Below are 21080 nucleotides of genomic sequence, written 5' to 3' on the forward strand. Positions count from 1 at the left end.
TACTACTACTGCTGCTACTACTACTGTTACTACTACTACTGCTGCTACTACTACTGTTACTACTACTGTTACTACTACTACTGCTGCTACTACTACTGTTACTACTACTGTTACTACTACTACTGCTGCTACTACTACTACTCTTACTACTACTGTTACTACTACTACTGTTACTATTACTTTTTCTACCACTACTTTTACTACTACTACTTTTACTACTACTGCTTTTACTACTACTGCTTTTACTAATACTGCTTTTAATACTACTGCTTTTACTAATACTGCTTTTAATACGACTGCTTTTACTACTACTGCTTTTAATACGACTGCTTTTACTACTACTGCTTTTACTACTACAACTTTTACTGCTCCTACTTTTACTGCTACTACTTTTACTGCTACTACTTTTACTGCTACTACTTTTACTGCTACTACTTTTACTGCTACTACTTTTACTGCTACTACTTTTACTGCTACTACTTTTACTGCTACTACTTTTACTGCTACTACTTTTACTGCTACTACTTTTACTGCTACTACTTTTACTGCTACTACTTTTACTGCTACTACTTTTACTGCTACTACTTTTACTGCTACTACTTTTACTGCTACTACTTTTACTGCTACTACTTTTACTGCTACTACTTTTACCGCTACTACTTTTACCGGTACTACTTTTACTGGTACTACTTTTACTGCTACTACTTTTACTGCAACTACTTTTACTGCTACTACTTTTTTTACTACTTTTACTATTATTACTTTTACCGCTACTAATTTTACTATTACTACTTTTACCACTATACTTTTACTATCACTACTTTTTTAAACAAGCCAGTGCAATGAAGGGCATTGAAAATAAAAGAAATTTTGTTTTTGTTCATTAAATGTGTGGATAAATTTCATTTTTGTCAAACCTCATCTTTGGCGTCTTCGTCCACCTCAAACACATGAGCCACTAACTTGTCAGCCTTCAGGCCTTTGCTTTAAAAAAAGAATGTTCCTCATGTTAAATCCTAAAAAAAACCCACGTTAAGACCACTCCAATTTCCACTTACCTGGGCAACATGCGAAAATCGCTGGAATAGGCCTCATATTTGTAGTTGATGACATGCCAGTCGGTTTTGTACATGTTGATGCACTGTCAAACACGCAGCCAAACATATAATCACTTAAATTGCCTTATTTCTGGAACACATTACTTAAATTCTGCAAGGAAAACGTCATCTAAGCCAGATTTCAATGACCTCAATGACCTTTCTTTGTAAATACACCCAAAAAACTTGTTTTAACCCCATTACTATGTGGAGGGAAAAAAGTACACCAATCCCTCCCCTGGTTTTGTCCCACGTTCCGAAAACATGCAAGTACTTATACTACTACAACTGCTGCTACTACTATTGCTACTACTACTGCTGCTGCTACTAATACTGCTGCTATTACTACTGCTGCTACTACTACTGCTGCTACTACTACTACTGCTGCATGTACTACTGCTGCATGTACTACTGCTGCTACTACTACTGCTGCTACTACTACTGCTGCTACTACTATTGCTGCTACTACTACTGCTGCTACTACTACTGCTGCTACTACTACTGCTGCTACTACTACTGCTGCTACTACTACTGCTGCTATTACTACTGCTGCTATTACTACTGCTGCTACTACTACTGCTGCTACTACTACTGCTGCTACTACTACTTTTACTACAACTACTACTGCTGCTATTACTACTGCTGCTATTACTACTGCTGCTACTATTACTTTTACTGCTACTACTGCTGCTATTACTACTGCTGCTACTACTACTTTTACTACTACTACTGCTGCTACAACTACTTGTACTACTGCTGCTACAACTACTTGTACTACTGCTGCTACAACTACTTGTACTACTGCTGCTACAACTACTTGTACTACTGCTGCTACAACTACTTGTACTACTGCTGCTACTATTACTTTTACTATCACTACTGCTGCTACTACTACTTTTGCTACTACTTCTGCTACTACTACTTTTGCTACTACTACTTTTACTACTATTACTTTTACTACTACTACTTTTGCTACTACTACATTTACTGTTTTTTCATAGGGTGGGAACAATTTAATGTGTATTTTGTTCATTTCTATGGGAAAGGTTGATTTGAGATAGGGCTAAATTGACAAATAAATCAAAGTAAATTGAGCTGGGTTTCGGAACTCATTAAGCTCGTATCTCAAAGTATTACTGTACTTGGAGAAGATTATATTAGTGAATTAGTGTAAAAACCTAGTGATATTTTTGGCATACCTTTTTGGCAAAGAGACTTTTGGCGTCCCGTTCTGCATTCTGAGGGACGGAAGGAACCACGGTCCGCCTCTGCCGGGATATTTGGGACTCCTGCAAGCACACACAAGCACAGTCAGAAACAAAACAAAACCCTAAAGAACTTTGTGGAAAGCAACTGAGCGATTGTATCAGGGTCAAAGCAGTTCTTGGAGTAAATAAAAACAGCTGTTTTGGCTGGGTTACTCTGGCCCCTATTTTCCAGAATGTTGGGGGAAAAATTTCTCTCGTTTTGCTTCCAAAACTCTGCCAATGGTGCTTGAAATAATTTCACAATTATACACTGTGGAACTTTATTGTGAATGGGAATGTGCTTTTCCATAAAGAGGAGGCTGATTTAATCCAGTTTGGAAAAGGGAGATTTGGCTAATGAATATTTATTAAAATTAATCAAACTCTAGGCTCGAGGCAGTCAGATTGGAGAAAAAAAATTCAAGAATACTATTACTTTCACTACTACTATTTTTATTACTACTACTTGTACTACTACTACTACTTGTACTACTACTACTTGTACTACTACTACTTGTACTACTACTACTTGTACTACTACTACTTGTACTACTACTACTTGTACTACTACTACTTGTACTACTACTACTTGTACTACTACTACTTGTACTACTACTACTTGTACTACTACTACTGTTACTACTACTACTTGTACTACTACTACTGTTACTACTACTACTGTTACTACTACTTGTACTACTACTACTTGTACTACTACTGGTACTACTACTACTGTTACTACTACTACTGTTACCACTACTTGTACTACTACTACTGTTACTACTACTTGTACTACTACTACTGTTACTACTACTTGTACTACTACTACTACTGTTACTACTACTGTTACTACTACTTGTACTACTACTACTACTACTGTTACTACTACTGCTACTACTACTTGTACTACTACTACTTTTACTGTTACTACTACTACTGTTACTACTACTTGTACTACTACTACTACTACTGTTACTACTACTACTACTACTGTTACTACTACTACTACTACTGTTACTACTACTACTACTACTGTTACTACTACTACTACTACTGTTACTACTACTACTACTACTGTTACTACTACTACTACTACTGTTACTACTACTACTACTACTGTTACTACTACTACTACTACTGTTACTACTACTACTACTACTACTACTGTTACTACTAATTGTACTACTACTACTGTTACTACTACTACTACTACTGTTACTACTACTGTAACTACTACTACTACTACTGTTACTACTAATTGTACTACTACTACTGTTACTACTACTACTACTGTTACTACTACTTGTACTACTACTACTGTTACTACTACTTGTACTACTACTACTGTTACTACTACTTGTACTACTACTACTACTGTTACTACTACTTGTACTACTACTACTGTTACTACTACTTGTACTACTACTGTTACTACTACTGTTACTACTACTTGTACTACTACTGTTACTACTACTGTTACTACTACTTGTACTACTACTTGTACTACTACTGTTACTACTACTTGTTCTACTACTACTACTGTTACTACTTGTACTACTACTACTACTGTTACTACTACTTGTACTACTACTACTACTGTAACTACTACTTGTACTACTACTACTGTTACTACTACTTTTATTACTAATACCACTGTACCTACTACTTTTGGTACTACTTTTATTACTACTACTTTTATTACTACTACTTTTATTACTACTACTTTTATTACTACTAGTTTTATTACTACTAGTTTTATTACTACTAATATTACTACTACTACTCTTACTACTACTACTCTTACCACTACTACTACTTTTATTACTACTACTACTTTTATTACTACTACTACTCTTACTACTACTACTCTTACCACTACTACTACTTTTATTACTACTACTACTCTTACCACTACTACTACTATTACTACTACTATTACTACTACTACTGAAGCCACTACTTTTACAACTACTACTGCTACTACTGCTACTACTACTACTTTTAGTACTACTACTTTTACTACTACTACTTTCACCACTACTTTTAGTACTACTTTTAGTACTACGACTTTTACTACTACTACTTTTAGTACTACTACTTTTAGTACTACTACTTTTAGTACTACTACTTTTAGTACTACTACTTTTAGTACTACTACTTTTACTACTACTACTTTCACCACTTCTACTTTTAGTACTACTACTTTTAGTACTACTACTTTTACTACTACTACTTTCACCACTTCTACTTTTATTACTACTCCTTTTACTACTACTTATACTATTACAACTTTCACCACTTCTACTTTTATTACTACTACTTTTACTACTACTACTACTATTTTTACAAGTACTACTTTTCCACTACCACTATTTTACTACTTCTATTTTGCTACTACCACTTTTAATAATATTTTTATGACTACTACTATTACTATTGTTCTTACTACTACTACCTTACTACTTTTCACTTGTAAGGTAAGGTCCAGCAAAACCTCAACCAGACAGCAACCCAATTTCAACAAATCTAATAAAACACTGAAACCCCACCGAAACATCATCGACGGGGCAAAGAAGCAGGTCTCTTTGAGGGTCGCTGTGGATCTGAGCTTTTCTCTGGAACACCACGGCCTCGTAGTCCAAAGGCTCGATAAATTTAGGCTGTTCCTAAAAAGAAAAAAATGAAGCAGTCTTTCAAGATGACAGAAACAAGACAAATTCTGATGATTTTTCAGTTTAAGAAAACTCAAATCCGCAGGGTCTTTTTGCTGACGCATTTCAAACCATTCCATGATACAATTACTCGGACGCTACTGTAAAAAAACAAATGCCTTTCCCCAAGTAAACCCACGCAAGTCCGATGAGGTCTGCACACACGCTTTTGGCCCTAAAGTAGCAGTTCCTTTTCCTGTCATGTGCAACAAGCTTAACCACAGAGCCGCAAGTCACGGGCCGGGTTTGAGCGGCACCGGCGAACCGGATCATGTTACACACAAGAAGGGCACACGGGGGGGGGAGGGCAATTTAGTCTTTTCGCTTTTCTTTAACTTTTCAGGGCGTGCATTCCGTTTTCGGGACGTTTCCGGGCGGTTGCCGCGTGCGCGTTTCTGCAACATCAGACAAGCCAGTCAATATGAGCTGCGGCAGAAACAGGAACAAAGCCTCATTTGTTGCATCACACTGTTAACAACCAAGTGGCTCAATTAAATACTGGTTAAAGAAAAGGAACAATTTACATTTTTGACATTTTAACACAGTGCCAATAAATCCACCCGCAGTTACAATGCTGTGTCAGCAGGGTGTCATGATGCTTTCTTACCTCAAACCGCTACTAATCCTCTCATGAATGCAGTTTCTCTAAACATATTTTTCAAATTAAAAATAAATAAATAAATCAAGGCATAAACTGCACCATGTGGCAGAATCCATCACACATACCGAGCTAAAACCCACTGGCAGACAAAAGGACTCGAAAAAAACTGAAGGACATTGTTCGTAAACGCACCAAAAAGACGCTTTTTTGATTAAAATGACACATGAGCAGCCATTTTTACGATTATTTTTGATAGTCCTTGAACGCAACACTTTTCAGTCTCGTGGACATTCGCTAGCCAAAAACAAATACATACTTAAACAGTGCTTATTAAAGAGCTGTTTATCGACTTTTTTAGTGTAAGAAAATAGTAACTTGAGATAAATATTTAATAATAAAAACAGAAAAAAATCTCACCACGGGGTTAACGGAGCTTCTCACTGCTTCGGACACACTCTGCCTTAGTTCCGCCGCCGTCCCGGGTTTGCTCAGCCTTTTCGTAAATTTTCGAACCTCCGACATAACGTGGCTAAAATGTCAATTTGTTCGAAATATTCAATAACCCGTGTCCCGGCGGCCAGTTGGGGGCCGTGTTTGGAGGTGGGCAATAGCCAGCCAGACAGCCTTCTCGTGATGCTGATGAGAGGAAGCCAAAGAAAACGCCGAGGCGGGATGCTCCATTAACACCCTTTTCCGGTTCTCCTCCGCACCTACTTCCGGCCGTTTCTACCGGTTTTAATTGTTTTAATTAAAAACATTTAAAAACTGTAAAAGGAAAATTTCCCGAATAAACGGGTGGATACATCCCATAACTCAAATAATTTATTTAACCTAAAAAGTCAATTTAGTGTTCATATTTTTTCCTGCCATTGACAGCGTTACACGACAAAACCAATTGACTGGTGGACAGGTAGCAATTAAAAAATAATTTGTACGTCTATCGCAGTCAATCGTTACATATTAATTTAGCTTGTTTTAGTATTATTTTGGAGATAAGTTGTTAAATGTGATTGTATGTGTTTGTCGCCCTCTAGTGGAGACAAACAGTACACGTGTTGTGTATACTACAGTATGTTATGGAAGGGTTTTGACACTATTTTGTCAAATCATACATTTTACAGTTGAAAAATAACTCTCACACCACACAAAAATAGTTAAAGAATTAATATTTTATTTTATGGAGTATTCATTTCATATGGGACTAACAATAGATTAGTAAACAAACATTTTATTCAAACATTGACAGCAAAAACATCCAAAAACATAAATTCTCATCATTTTTCATTGTATTTAGTTAATTCTTTTATAGCCCAATTTTTCAGTTCAATTTCTTCTCGTAATTTTCCATATTCTTCAACCATGGCCCTAAATTCCTTTCCCAAGATCTCCATAGACGACAACTTGAACTCCGAAGATTGTTTTTCCTCCTGGTAGGCACTCAACTCCAACTCCAGATGTTTTCTAAAATTCATACCCAATCAATAAAAGCCTAATTTTTACATGCAAAACACAATATATGAAATAATCATGCAAAAAAAACCTCTTACCTTATTTCTTTGTGTGCACAAACCATGTCAGGAGTGTACGTTTCCAGCATAATTACAGCTATTTCATCCCTAAAAAATAGTGCAATAATTATAAACTATAAAAAAATATATATAGTGATACAATCAACTCCTTACTTAATCTTTTGCAAGGCTAATTCACATTTCCCCTCAAGATAATCCAAAGATTTCTTATCCAAATTAGCTTGGATCTTCAAGTGGTTTTCCAAAATAAAAGACTGAAGAATCTGAACACACTTGATCATCCCCTGCAAGAAATAATATTAATAATACTATTTTTTTTTATAAATTAGATGCATTGAGGAATGTTTAGAACATAAATAAATCTTACAGAAAGGTATTTTTGCGTCACCCTTTGGATGAACATTTTTTTTTCAAGGGTGCTTTCTTCCATAGCGGTGGCCATTTTTTGGTCTTCTTCAAGTTTTGTTGACAGATGAAAAAACTTGCTGAGTTTCAGAGGTTCACTTTGATTATCTGCATAAATAAATAAAAGATCTGTTATACTGTACATAGAAAAAAAATAATGAATAAAAAAAACCTACCCCATTCCGGTTCATAGTAATCAAGAAAACTGATACATTTTTTCTTAAGATGTTCCTCTAGTGCTCCGGGTAGCCATTCTTTCAATTTTTCTACATTCTGATAAGAACAAAGAATATCAAACAACAAACTATACATTGTTTCCAAATAAAAATCTGTGTTTTTCATGTCGTACATTCTCCGAAGGCATAAACTTCATGACCTGTGTGGGATTCAAACCCAGAATGGAGGTCTTATCTTTCTCTGTGGTGTTACTAGGGTCCAGCAATTTTGCACACTTGGCAACAAGAAGGCAACTCTCCATCGTCTCGTAAAACTGTGAAGACAATAAAAACATGTCCAGTTCAATTCCTTGTTATAATTGTTAGTCCAAATTCTGGATTATGTTTTAGGACTCTACCGTGTTCTCATTGGATGGTACAGGATCATGTGATTTCCTCACAATGTGGTCCTGGATCATCTCCTGGAGACATCTGTGAAGACCCTCGGACTGAAGCCAGAATCGTCGCTGTTTCTGCAGGTTCTTCTTTGCCTGTAAACATTCTTACTGGGTTTATTTTGTCAACTACAAACCACTAACTGAGCTAAAATTTACATGTATAGTAGTATTTTCTATCCTCTACCTTTTCCAGATCTTTTTCCACTGAGGCAGTGAGTCCAGTTTTATCTACATGATGAGAAAGACTACCAAGTAGTCTGCAGAATTGTGGATTCTGACGTAGATCCTCTTCAGTCATATCACATAATGGAAATGAGGCCAAAACTGCGTTGTCAATCAAAACTCAAGTTATTACAATGTAACAAATGTGGTTTTATTATCATTTAAAAGAAACAAAACATGTTTTCTCACCGTTACGAATTAGCATGTCTTCGTTTTCAGCTGCCATTATGCCATTAGCATCGAGTTCCGCAGACATTTTTGTCAATATTAAGCTTTTTAAAAAATATATGAGTGGCAAACCACTTCCTTGTTCAAGTATGGCGCCTATTGGAAGCTTTTGTTGATTGGCCGAAAAAAGTCATGTGATTGTGTGCGTGAAAAAGCGGCTTAACTCTCGCGAGAAGTAAGACTTACGCTTGTATATTAATATTCATGCTTTACAATCATTTTCTCTATGATATTGAAGGACATATAAAGTTTTTACATTAAAAATAGATGTTTAAAATGCCTTAATTTCATTAAAACGTAACATTTTCTTAGACTGTTTCAGTGGCGAAACACTTCCTGGTTCAAGTATGCCGCCAATTAGAGGCTTTTATTTGATTGGCCGAATGAAGCCACGTGCTTTGTTTTGCATGAAAAAGTTGCTTCACTCTCGCGAGAGGTAAGACAAACGCTATTAATATTTATGCTTTATAATCGTTTTATCGACGACATGTAAGGAAATATAAAGTTTGAACGTTAAAAATATATGTCTAAAATTCCTTAATTGCATTAACCGTAACATTTTTCAGTCTGTTTCACAAGAGACGACAGAAATAAGCGAACATTCGATTGAGAGGCAAAAATGTTTAAGTCAACCCATGTCTGTAAATACGTGATTATTTAAAAAAATGGCTTTTGATTCATTGAAACACCTCGTTTCTAACCACAAAGATGATAATTGGCAGCTATTTATACAAGCAAAGCTTCCATTCTACTTTTAAGGAGCCCAAAATGTGTATTTTGTTTTAATTGGAATAACAAGACCGGAAATAACAGGAGTATACGTGATTTTAGGAATTAAATAAGTAAATATATAAATGTTATTTCTAGATTCACCTGTCATGTTTGAAAGATTTTTGCAAAATCCTCCACATTATTATAAATAGTGACGTATAAAAATGTAAATAAGGGCCACCTTGTTTACCTTTTTCATAATATAAAAGCCTCTGAATCCTTGAATCATTTGATTCAAAGGCTCTCGACCAATCATAGAGCAGGCTTCCGTAATGGGCGGGGCTTTGTTGGGTGTTTGAGGTCATTCAGACCCTCACTGATTCACTCGATCGGCGTGAGCAGGAGACGGCTGCCACCTCCGGGGAAAAGTATCGCCAGCCACTCGGTGCACCGCAGACGTTCTTTCGGAGAAGAACCCCCGTCAATGATCCACGACAACCTGCGAAAGTGGCTTTTCCTCCGTTAATTCATCCCGTCGACTGCGCAACACTTGAGGCAGGCTAGCTGGCTAGCATCCCTGGTGTTGATAGTATTAACCGTCACATTGGAGCGTCGTCATCGTGCTCCCCGCCGCCGAGTCGAGACGCACGAAGCCGTGTGTCCGTCGTCTTTCCACTGCCCGGTTGTTCCCGAGAGCTCATTAGAAAAATCAGTGCTCCGTTTCAGCGTTGATTTTAGTTGACTCCATCACACCCATCTCCCCCCGAACCCCTCCTCCCTTCTACCCGAAACACTGGACATCCACAAGCGGCCGGGGAGCGGCGAACTGCCGGCCAAGCTGGGGGTCCTGTCGTTACCCGACGAGCTCGGAGCCATTCCGGCTTCAGACAAGCTCAACCGTGGGGAGCTACCGACAAGCATGGATGGACTGGCTGTGGAAGTTCGTGGCTCAAATGGGGCCTTCTATAAGGTAACCTAGCACCGTCAACTTTTCCCGTTTCCAATAACTTATGTATTCATTTAAATGTGATTATTAGTGAACAAAAAGTGCTATTTAAAGCCGCTAAATCACATTAGCACAAGTCATTAGCATTTTTTTGTCAAAAGGGGATACTTAGCGTCCAAGCTCAGTTGGTTATTGTGGGGTGGGAAGCTAGCATAAGCTAGCCCCGGCCAGGACTAGCTACGGCTAGCGTAAGCTAGAACAAACTCTCATCATTTTTTCTTGCTTTATTATTCTAATGTCGACGTGATAACCGCACAGGTTCGTCACCCACAACGTCTAACCCTTTCGTGTGCCAGTGTCTTTTTGCCAGTGGGATTTCACAGCGAGTTGTGAAGGTTCCAACTACGGTGGAGCGTGCATGAGAAGATGCTAGCTTGGAAGCTAACAAGAAGAAGAAGCTGTCGCTTTCTGTTTCATTTCTTCCACAGAAAGCTAGCTTTCACATTTTCTACACGCCTATATGCTGCTCATATGTCGACCAACGCACGAAAAAACATGTTTGGAGGTCACTTCCAATGGGTTTAAAGAATCCAACTTGATTTATAGCCTCTTTAAATTAGACTATAGTGGGGGTCTTCACGTGGGAGCCCCCCATTTCACCCAAGGCAACATTATCCCTAGATTGCCTTCGAGTCAAATTGTTAAGAGCTTCTCGTTGGGTGTTGTGCAGAACCTAAATTTACTCGCCTCCATCAGCCTCACCTGTCGTTTGCTTTAAACCGGGTGACATTTTGGCTCTGACACGAACAAACACCATTTTAAACCCTAAAAAAATCAATTCCTGAATTCGCAATGACCCCAATCGAGATGTATGTTATTATATATTTGACAATTTACCACATGGTCCCCCTATCCACGTAACCAACCCTTCCACTCGTCAATCTCAGCGACCAATCTGTCACCCGAACACTTGTCCGCAAGTGTTTATCTACATTTTCACCTTGTCGCTCTTTTCCGACAAGTGAGATCTCAAACAATTTTCCCAGCAGGTGAATCTACAACAAGCCAACATGGACGCCATTATGTGCCACAATGTTGCGACACACCACAAACATCGGTTAACATCTATGTTTTCTCTCTCTTAGGGTTACATCAAAGATGTCCATGATGACTCGCTTACGATTGTATTTGAAAACAAGTAAGTTTAAACCCCCCATGCGCTTGTAGACGTCATTATTGAGTTACCACTACTGGTTTTGGCCAGTTCCTTTACTCACTCATTACAAAATGTTCCTCTATGGCACCTGTGCTTGGAATGCAGCTGTCCATACACATCACTAACACTTCATAAGCCCCCCTCCAACATCCTCCACCACGCCTACCAACACGCACCCCCGGACTCTTTTTATCTATTTGACTCTAAGTGCAGTGCTATGTAGTGCAGGGCGCTAGCTAAAAATAGCGGCTAGCCCAAGGTATGCACGGTTGGCAGAAGTGGCCTGGCTAGCCTGTGCTGTTTTTGGGAAGCGCCCCCTCACCCACAACCCGTGTCAAGATCCCTTATGGTGTCAAATGCTTTAAACGTGCGCCGTATTTAACTAAAAAAAATGATGACTGAATCGAGGGTAGGGCTTATATGTGCATAAATTCGACTTGACATGCATGAAAACTGCATGGCGACAAAGACGAAACGGCTTACCGTAAGGCCGATATGGTTATTTAGTTGAAAATAGAGAAAAAATAAACAATGTGTAACAAAATTTATTTTGACGTCTGAATAAAAATCAAGAAAAAATGCCCCTGGCTTATATGAATTGTAAAGTTGGACGATTTTAAGGCAGTTTTAAAAGTGTGGCTTATATGTGAGAAAATACAGTACTTTATCAATTAAAAAAGGAACCAAAAACAAAGTATCAGTTTTTTTTGGCATTACCTTATCTTTTAGTGAAGGCTACAGAAATTCTGAAGTAAATTTGATGCACAAGATTGACTTTTAGTCCAGATAAAATGCTAAATAAAATGTATTTTAAGGCTGTTAATGAAATTCCAGAGTAAGAAAAACGTATATTGCATAAAATGGGATACAACTCACTTGGTCTCCTATTGCTATCTTACATACAGTATTTCAGAAATACCACATGCGATGATTTTTCCTAACATTTTGCCCTTCAAAGTAAAACATTTGCATTCCCCACGAACATGGATGTGAAAATCGCGAAATGGGGGAGGCTTATACGAGAGAAAATGTAAAATTCAACAATTTTAAGGATGCGGCTTATACATAGAAGCATTCAATTTGTGTGAAAATACAGTAGTTTTCAATTAAGTCTAATTTGCAATTTTTTTGTGTGTTACCCAAGCTGGCAACCAGAACGACAGTTACCCTTCGGTGACGTCCGGCTGCCTCCCCCGACAGATTACAACAAAGAAATTGGGGAAGGAGAGGAGGTAGAGGTAAGTAAGGCCTTGTCTAGATTACATTTACAACCAATGTTCTCTAAACTGTGCACAATTGCGCATTACTCGTCTTCTCTGCGCAGCAGCAATTGTAAGGCATGCAGTAAACAAAATCCAAACTTTTTTCATAATTTTAAAACCAATTTCCCCATAATGGCGCCATTTACGTGGCAGTTGCTCTGTCCACTGTTATATTTTTCATGTTTTACAGCATGTTTTACATGAAAAATTAGAAAGAACATTGTTTACAACCCAAAAAAAGACGCCATTTTGAACCCTATACCTTTCCTCCCAGGTTTACTCCCGGGCTAATGAACAAGAACCATGTGGCTGGTGGCTGGCCCGGGTCCGAATGATGAAAGGCGAGGTAAACAAAAGCTAATGCTAGCTTTCTAATCATTATTTAGCCACTTACCTGACTTTTTTTGTGGCCGTTTAGTTTTATGTCATCGAATACGCGGCATGTGACGCCACCTACAACGAAATCGTCACGGCAGAACGTATCAGGCCTCTTAACCCCAACAGTCCTTCTTCAAAAAATTCCTTCCACAAAGTCACCATCCCGGTCCCAGAGGACCTGAGAGACATGTGAGTGTATATTTTTATTTTATTTCTTTTAGCTTGTCCACCTTGGTCCTAAAATGGATTCTGAGACCACCATTTTGTCTTGGACAGCTGTTCAGGCGACGACATTCATAAAGACTTCAGGAAAGCGATTGGTGCCAACTGCATTTTCTTTAGCGCACCAACACATGAGCTCATTGTGCTGGTAAGATTTTATTTTAATTTTTTTCTAGTTTAGCTCAAGAGTGTCGGACTCAGGTTGGTTCGCTTTAAAATGAATCTGATTTGATTTTGGTCAGACCATTTTAGATATATATATTTAGATTTTTTTTATTTTTTATGAATGGATTAAAAGAACTGGATTAAAATCCCTGAATATTAGTTTTATAGATCTATAAACAAATTATTTTAGTGTTTTTTTTTATATATTTTTTTTTAGATTTTACAAAATGTGAACTAAAAAGAAAAAAATGGTGTATTAAGAACACTGGATTATAAGGTGCCCTGTCGATTTTGGAGAAAATTTAAGACTTTTTGTGGAAATACGGTATTTCGATTTTATTAATGGATTAAAAGAACTGGGTTTAAAAACCATGAATATTAATTTTTTATAGACAGTTTATTTTAGCTTTTTTAAAATATATTTTTAGATTTTACAAAATGATTTTTGAACTAAAACACCATAAAAAAATACAATTATTGTATTAAAAGGGGCAAAATCTGGAAATTTAATATACATCTATACTCTTCATTTTAATTTGATCCTAAAACAGAAAATCGGCACTCATGATTCACTTTCCCGGGCCACACAAAATGATGCGGCGGCCCAGATTTAGCCCCTGGGCCGCCACTTTGACACATGGTTTAACTAGTCCAAGAACATCTGTAATCCCATTTTTTTGTCCTTTACCAGTCCACAAACGAGACCACGACAAAACGTGCCACTCTACTCGGCGACATGCATTTCCGCAGCATCCGTACAAAGCTCATGCTCATGTCCCGTAACGAGGAAGCCACCAAACATTTGGAGGTAATCGACGTTTCTGGACAAGCTAGCTCCGCATGGGCTAATTTTTTTAAGTTTTTTTTTCCTTCCTAGACAAGTAAACAGTTAGCTTCGGCATACCAGGAAGAGGTCCGCGTCAGAGAAGACCTGATGGGCCTCGCCATTGGCTCCCACGGGGCAAACATCCAACAGGCCCGCAAAGTTGCGGGCGTCACGGCAATCGAGCTGGAGGAAGAAAGCTGTACTTTTAGGATCTATGGAGAAGTATGTACTGTGTTTTTGTTGCTATAAAAATTACTGAATCAAGGGTATTCAGTAGTAGCAGTAGTAAAAGGAGTGGTAAAAGTAGTAGCAGTAGTAAAAAGAGTGGTAAAAGTAGTAGCAGTAGTAAAAGAAGGAGTGGTAAAAGTAGTAGCAGTAGTAAAAGAAGGAGTGGTAAAAGTAGTAGCAGTAGTAAAAGGAGTGGTAAAAGTAGTAGCAGTCGTAAAAGGAGTGGTAAAAGTAGTAGCAGTAGTAAAAGAAGGAGTGGTAAAAGTAGTAGCAGTAGTAAAAGAAGTAGTGGTAAAAGTAGAAGTAGTGGTAAAAGTAGTAGCAGTAGTAAAAGAAGTAGTGGTAAAAGTAGTAGCAGTAGTAAAAGAAGTAGTGGTAAAAGTAGTAGCAGTAGTAAAAGAAGTAGTGGTAAAAGTAGTAGCAGTAGTAAAAGAAGTAGTGGTAAAAGTAGTAGCAGTAGTAAAAGAAGTAGTGGTAAAAGTAGTAGCAGTAGTAAAAGAAGTAGATTTTAAAAGTACAGCTTATACAAGGAGGCAACCTATATGTGAGAAAATACGATACTTCAATTCTTCAATACGATACTTCAATTCTTCAATGCGGCCAATACGGTCATTTATTTTAAAATAGAGAAAAGATAAACAGATAAAATGCTAAACAAAATTAATATTAATGTCTATGAATGAAATTCAAGAGATAAAAAAACGAAATGTGAAAAAATACTTCATATGGGTGCCGCCATCTTACCTAGTGATGAAAAACAAGGTTTTTTTTTAGGGTCTACCCCTGAAAACTTGCAAGCCCCTTTTGCACTTTAAATGTTAATTTTTGCACTTTTATATGAATTGCATTTCACTTTTGCAGACCCCAGAAGCCGTCAAGCAGGCACGAGAGTTTCTGGAATTTAAAGAAGACTACTTTCAGGTACCCCGGAACCTTGTCGGTGAGTAAGGCGCTTTCGTCGGTGGAATTTTTTGCTTCGTAATTCTACAATCTGAAGAGAAATCTCATTTCACAATAGGAAAAGTCATCGGCAAGAACGGCAAAGTCATCCAAGAGATTGTGGACAAGTCGGGCGTGGTCCGCGTCAGGATCGAAGGCGACAACGACAAAAAACTTCCCCGTGAGGAGGTAGGCAGACAGGGGGCAGGCAGGGACGACACTGTCAACAGCAAAGAGGTGAATGGACCATTAAAATCGTCGCCGTAACGCTGCCCCGCCCCCTTTTTTACGCTTTCTGCTTTGACATTTGGAATGTTTTTAATGCACATTGGCTGTGAGCTTATTCCCTTTTACAATACTCATGATTATTCCTTATAGGTTTGCTCCAAATCCTTTTTTGTTATTTTTTTACAACAAGACCCACCCTAATAGTTTACCCCTGTCTTTTTGCATTAGGGAATGGTCCCGTTTGTGTTTGTGGGGACGAAGGAGAACATCAGTAATGCTCAGGCCCTGTTGGAGTACCATGTGTCGTACCTTGAGGTGAGTGGGAGTAACATGTGTTGGCCCCCTAGTGGTGGCAAGTAATGCAGTCATATCTCTACTTATGAATGCTTATAAATAGAAATATTTCAGCTTGCAATTTTATTTTTTTATGCAAATGGCTGACTCGAGATGGTACAATGGGCTCTTGACACCGCCTTGTGGACAAACATGGGTATTACGCCTGCCATAATGGCTATTGGGGGACTAATTTAGAGGTGCAGGGCACTTTTTTTAGTCATTTTTAGACAGTAATAAGTCATATTCATTTTTTTTAGTGTTTCCTCATATCTTCCATACAAATTGGGATAGTTTGACAAAATTTAAAGGGTTTAGTTGGCAGTTGTGTGAGGACCACATAACATATTAGGGAATTTACTTATAAAGTACACCTCCGCTTATAATTTTCTTTATTTATTATGCAAATTGTTGACTCGATGTTAGAATGCGCTCTTCCCACCGCCTGGCGGACAAACACTGGTATTACATCTGCCATTATGGCCATTGAGGGACTATTATAGAATTGCAGGGCACTTTTTTATTCATTTTTAGACATTAAAAAAATCATTTTGTATTTTTTTGTGTTTCCTCACATCTTCACATATAGTTGGGATATTTTTACTAATTTTAAAGGGCTTAGTTGGTAATTGTGTAAGGACAATGGAACAAATTAGAGAATTTACATATAAAGTACACCACTTACGAAATTTTCAAGGTAAAAAAAAGTATTCGAACTAATTAATTTCGTAAGTAGAGATATGACTGTACTCTATAAAGATCACTTATTGGCCCCTCACCGAACCTGCTGAGTGCGCCACGTTTTGTCCTTACCTCATGCGCTTTTATATATAGCCCCTTCGCTTTGGGATTGGATGACTGGCATGTTGGGAGTTTAGATTACGCCTATCTGGACCCAGCGCGTCCAAAATTAGGAGCCGACACTCACCTCATACCCTTCACAGAACCATTCACCCACCCCCGGTTTGAGGTACAGCTGTCTTTGGCAGGCAGCTGTCGCCGTAGATGCATACGAGACCGCCACGTTGCTGGGGTCCGCCCACCAAATTGTGATTGGTCGGTGTAACGATGTATGTTTTTTTTAACTAGTCTTTGAATAAGGAGGTTGAGAGGTTATGCCTGGGTGTTTTCGACCAATTGGTATGCACTAAATTAAATATTCTGTAGAAGTCACTGTATTAGGTAGGGGTACATTGCTTGCTGACGCGCTATATTTATATAGTGGAAAAAGTGGGAGTTGTGAAAGGGGAATTGGCACTACAAACAAACATACTTAAAAAAAAAATCCCATACAAAAGATGTTATACGGCGTACACAATTGGGAATGATGACAAAATAGTAGTACCTCTACTTACAAATACCTCTAGGTATGAAAATTTCAGGTTATGAAATCCCCCTGAATGTAAATACACATCCTGTATCCGGTCCTTTAAATGGAACACTGATCATTTTTAAAGGGGTGAGTTTTTTATGGACTTTGGAAAAAAATTACAGATTTTACATATAAAGTGCTTTTCTACTTACAAGAAAAGGCATGGAACCAGATAAGTGTTAGTGTCATGACAGTACAGGAAAAACTAAGTTGACAGGTATGTAGTTACAACTCATCTCACCTTTTCCACATCGCCAGGAGGTGGAGCAGCTGCGCATGGAGCGTCTTCAAATTGATGAGCAGCTTCGCCAAATTGGAGTGGGCTACCGCGCCCCGCAAAACCGAACCGGGCAACCTGGACCGGAACGAGAGAAAGGTTACCAGACGGACGAAAGCAGCAACTCTCTCCACAATTCTCGTACCTACGGGGTTCGTGGGAGAGGTCGCAGGCCTTCCAATAGCATGCACTCGGGATACGGTAAGACCGAAATGCTAGTTTAATAGCTCTGCCTCCACGAGGAGAAATTAAGAGTGCTTTGTTTTCGGCAGGGACAAACTCTGAGCTGTCCAATGCCTCTGAGTCGGAAGAGGTCAACGAGCGTGAGCAACGGCCCCGTGGAGTCGGTGGGGAGGAGAGAGGCTCCAGGCGGGGCGGTCGAGGCCGGGGCTCGAACCCCGGGCGGGGACGCGGCGGGCCGGCGTCCAAACCGCCTAGCTCCATTAGCTCTGGTAGGTCAATTGTGGAAGGCAGTTTATATGTGACTCATTATAACAGTACAATACTTTTTACCTTACTTTGTACTTTTTACTTTACTTTGTACTTCACTTTGTACTTTTTACTTTACGTTGTACTTTTTACTTTACGTTGTACTTTTTACTTTACGTTGTACTTTTTACTTTACTTTGTACTTTTTACCTTACTTTGTACTTTTTACCTTACTTTGTACTTTTTACCTTTGTACTTTTGTACTTTTGTACTTTTGTACTTTTGTACTTTTGTACTTTGTACTTTGTACTTTGTATTTTTTACTTTTTACTTTGTACTTTGTACTTTGTACTTTGTACTTTGTACTTTTTACTTTTTACTTTTTACTTTTTACTTTTTACTTTTATACTTTTATACTTTTATACTTTTATACTTTTATACTTTTATACTTTTATACTTTTTACTTTTGTACTTTTTACTTTACTTTGTACTTTATACTTTTTACTTTAATGATTATGTCAATACTTCAGTCCTTTTTTTCTGTTTGTTTCATATGTACTGTTAACGGGTGCACTTTTTTATATGTATCGTATCTTGTGCTGACCCCGCCCATCTGTCAAATTTTTAAAGTCAATATGGCCCCTGGGGCCAAAAGTTTGCCCACCCCTGCATTATAACCATAACGGGTGTACTTTGCTGTTTCCAGTGCTAAAGGACCCCGACAGCAACCCTTACGCCTTGCTGGACGGTGAAGGAGATCTGGCGGACACGGACGGCGGCGAAAGCACGGGAGACCGCCGTAGACGGTCCCGTCGCCGCCGCAATGACCAGGAGCCCAGCGTGATGGACGCCGCGAACGAGTCCGACAGCCAGGCCGGACCCAGCGAGAACGGACTAGGTGAGAAACGTCTTGAAAGTCTTACGACCAACTGATGTAAATATGTGGCACTTGGACTTTTTAGATGATGAGGCCAGACCTCAACGCCGCAACCGAAGCCGCCGCCGTCGCAATCGCGGCGGTCGCCCAGAGGGAGGATCCGCCAGCCGCGAACGGCAGCCGACCGACAGCGGTGAGTTGATTTTTATTTATTTTTTTGTTACGGTGGTACATGCACGTCAAGTTTTTCTACACTATCTGTCTGCTATAGTGACTGTTGCTGACTACATATCCCGTCCCGAGTCTCAGAGTAGACAGAACCTTCCTTTAAAGGAGAACCACACCGGTCCCGAGCCCAAGGTACTGACCAATGTTGTATTTGTTTGGGATTTTTTTTCTAAGTACCGTATTTTCTCGCATATACGCTGTATTTGGCGCTAAAAAAATGACTGAATTGAGGCTAAGGCTTATATGCGCATAAATTAGACTTGACATGCATGAAACTGCAAGGTGATGGTAATGCAAAAGAATTAGGTAATTTATTTCAAAACAAAAGATATATGCGCGAGAAATTGTCAAATTCAACAATTTTAAGGCAATTATTGCTAAAATGCGGGAAAATACTGTATTTTACTATAATAAACGCTTCCTTGTAAATGACCATAATGTATAACCTTTCTAGGAAAATGGGACCAGCAACAAACCTGACGAGATAACACCCAAGCGTTCACCCAGCAAGGGCTTGACACCAGCCAGTGAGACCATCACGTTGGTCAATGGCGTCTCATAATGAGACCGCCCTAAAACCCCTCGCGAAACCAAGTCTTGAGCAAGAAGACTCCATGGCAAACTGTCCCTGCTTGCATTTAACTTAAAACAACCTAAAACAGATGAGTAAAAAAAAATACCTGACAAAGTTCCTCAATCCATCCAATGAGAATGGAGTGAAAAGAAAAAAAATATGACGCATCAAACTTTAAAAAAAAACTCAAACGATGTATGCTATATCTTATCTATCAGTACTTAGTGCTTATTTAAAAACAAAAACAGAAAAAAAGTAGCTTGCCAAAAATGACCTGATGGATAATAACTTCAGTTTTTGAAGGAATTATTCCAGACACGACAACAAAGGACTAGATTTTTCTCGTTTATCTTCTATCTTGGTTTCCTTCATTGTTTTTCCGACGGTTTTTTGGACTCTCGTAACAGCGTCCATGGCGTAAAACTGGAAAACGATAGTCCCAACACTCCGAGGCTGGAATATCGATAGACATTGTGCCTTGAATTAGAATTTTTTTGATTTATTTTTGTTTATTTTGTCGTCAGAAAGGAAAGTGGGAGGGGCTTAGTCCGTTTTGGTTACTAAGAACGAACCGACTGAGTGATAGCTACAGTTGGAAGTGAGGATGATAGTTGGGGGGTTCAATTTAGGTGCCAAACGACAGATTTGAAGGCGCTTTTTTCGTTCAAAAATAAACTGGACGGGAAAGTTAAAGCAGTGATGAATTTTCCGTAACTACAAAATGAAACTTAAAACCGTGCGCACACTCGATTTGACCAAATTCTTCAACCGAGAGGGGTTCTCAGGTGATGCGGCACCCCCGTTCACCTGTCCCAAGATGGACGAGACGCCTTTTCGAGACATGACAAACTCAAAACAGTTGACTTCTAAGAGGTAGAGCTAGCTTACGGCTACGATTTCGCGCCGTGATGTACGCGCGGGGCGACTACCTTTTGGCGGGGGAGGAGCGGTTACGTTTCCGCCATTTATGGGGGGGGCGGCCCGAGAAGTAAGAACTTGCGGGGTTGGGACGGCATCTTATGAGACGAGAGCCACACGCAAAATGGCGGAGAATGTGGAGTCAAAGGGGGGGAGGGACTTATCAGTGGCTCTCTACTCATCTTACTGTTGTCTTGATGACCTCTTTTTTGTTGCTATTTCCACATCTTAGAAATATTAAATAAAAAAAGAAAGTGAAATCAAACCTTACCCTGGAGACGAACTTTTGATTTCTTGT

The 21080-nt window shown here is 38.8% G+C and overlaps 3 protein-coding genes across 5 annotated transcripts in view; 1 reads left to right on the forward strand and 2 right to left on the reverse strand.

The window, feature by feature from the left end:
• dock11 (dedicator of cytokinesis 11) overlaps window positions 1-6345 on the reverse strand; it is a 37147-nt gene extending 30802 nt beyond the window's left edge. For both annotated transcript variants that reach the window (XM_077741723.1, XM_077741722.1), the window contains exons 1-5: window positions 6074-6345; window positions 4894-5010; window positions 2297-2386; window positions 1059-1141; window positions 918-984 (exon numbers count right to left, since the gene is read on the reverse strand). In XM_077741723.1, the coding sequence (XP_077597849.1) occupies window positions 918-984; window positions 1059-1141; window positions 2297-2386; window positions 4894-5010; window positions 6074-6178 (462 nt within the window). In that variant the 5' untranslated portion in view covers window positions 6179-6345. The remainder of the gene's footprint in view (window positions 1-917; window positions 985-1058; window positions 1142-2296; window positions 2387-4893; window positions 5011-6073) is intronic.
• A 523-nt stretch (window positions 6346-6868) lies between these two features.
• Window positions 6869-8805, reverse strand: haus4 (HAUS augmin-like complex, subunit 4). The gene is made up of 9 exons (XM_077742020.1): window positions 8615-8805; window positions 8388-8527; window positions 8165-8296; window positions 7940-8080; window positions 7767-7863; window positions 7553-7698; window positions 7339-7469; window positions 7204-7272; window positions 6869-7117 (listed from the first exon to the last, which is right to left on the reverse strand). The coding sequence occupies exons 1-9, from the start codon at window positions 8679-8681 to the stop codon at window positions 6931-6933; spliced, it is 1110 nt and encodes a 369-aa protein (XP_077598146.1). The 5' UTR covers window positions 8682-8805; the 3' UTR covers window positions 6869-6930.
• Window positions 8806-9684: 879 nt separating this feature from the next.
• fxr2 (FMR1 autosomal homolog 2) lies at window positions 9685-21059 on the forward strand. 2 transcript variants are annotated; one of them, XM_077742018.1, is made up of 17 exons: window positions 9685-10334; window positions 11456-11508; window positions 12671-12764; window positions 13063-13134; window positions 13207-13355; window positions 13443-13536; window positions 14245-14361; window positions 14431-14601; window positions 15469-15547; window positions 15626-15783; window positions 16003-16089; window positions 17738-17957; window positions 18029-18208; window positions 18892-19083; window positions 19148-19255; window positions 19334-19422; window positions 19745-21059. In XM_077742018.1, the coding sequence occupies exons 1-17, from the start codon at window positions 10284-10286 to the stop codon at window positions 19850-19852; spliced, it is 2022 nt and encodes a 673-aa protein (XP_077598144.1). In that variant the 5' UTR covers window positions 9685-10283; the 3' UTR covers window positions 19853-21059. The 2 variants fall into 2 exon arrangements, with proteins under 2 accessions (XP_077598144.1, XP_077598145.1); XM_077742019.1 differs by having other exon boundaries at window positions 15626-15735.
• The last annotated feature ends 21 nt before the right edge of the window (window positions 21060-21080 follow it).

This window comes from Stigmatopora nigra, chromosome 20, assembly GCF_051989575.1.
Source record: "Stigmatopora nigra isolate UIUO_SnigA chromosome 20, RoL_Snig_1.1, whole genome shotgun sequence".
NCBI lineage: Eukaryota > Metazoa > Chordata > Actinopteri > Syngnathiformes > Syngnathidae > Stigmatopora > Stigmatopora nigra.

What these genes read in the sequence shown, in the direction of transcription:
- fxr2 (XM_077742018.1), top strand. Translation starts at nt 10,284, where the DNA reads ATGGATGGACTGGCTGTGGAAGTTCGTGGCTCAAATGGGGCCTTCTAT. An exon ending in TAGCATGCACTCGGGATACG is followed by an intron (nt 17,958 to 18,028) that starts GTAAGACCGAAA and finishes TGTTTTCGGCAG; the next exon opens with GGACAAACTCTGAGCTGTCC. An exon ending in GCCTAGCTCCATTAGCTCTG is followed by an intron (nt 18,209 to 18,891) that starts GTAGGTCAATTG and finishes TGCTGTTTCCAG; the next exon opens with TGCTAAAGGACCCCGACAGC.
- haus4 (XM_077742020.1), bottom strand. Translation starts at nt 8,681, where the DNA reads ATGTCTGCGGAACTCGATGCTAATGGCATAATGGCAGCTGAAAACGAA. An exon ending in TGGAAAAAGATCTGGAAAAG is followed by an intron (nt 8,297 to 8,387) that starts GTAGAGGATAGA and finishes GAATGTTTACAG; the next exon opens with GCAAAGAAGAACCTGCAGAA. An exon ending in TTACTATGAACCGGAATGGG is followed by an intron (nt 7,699 to 7,766) that starts GTAGGTTTTTTT and finishes TTATTTATGCAG; the next exon opens with ATAATCAAAGTGAACCTCTG.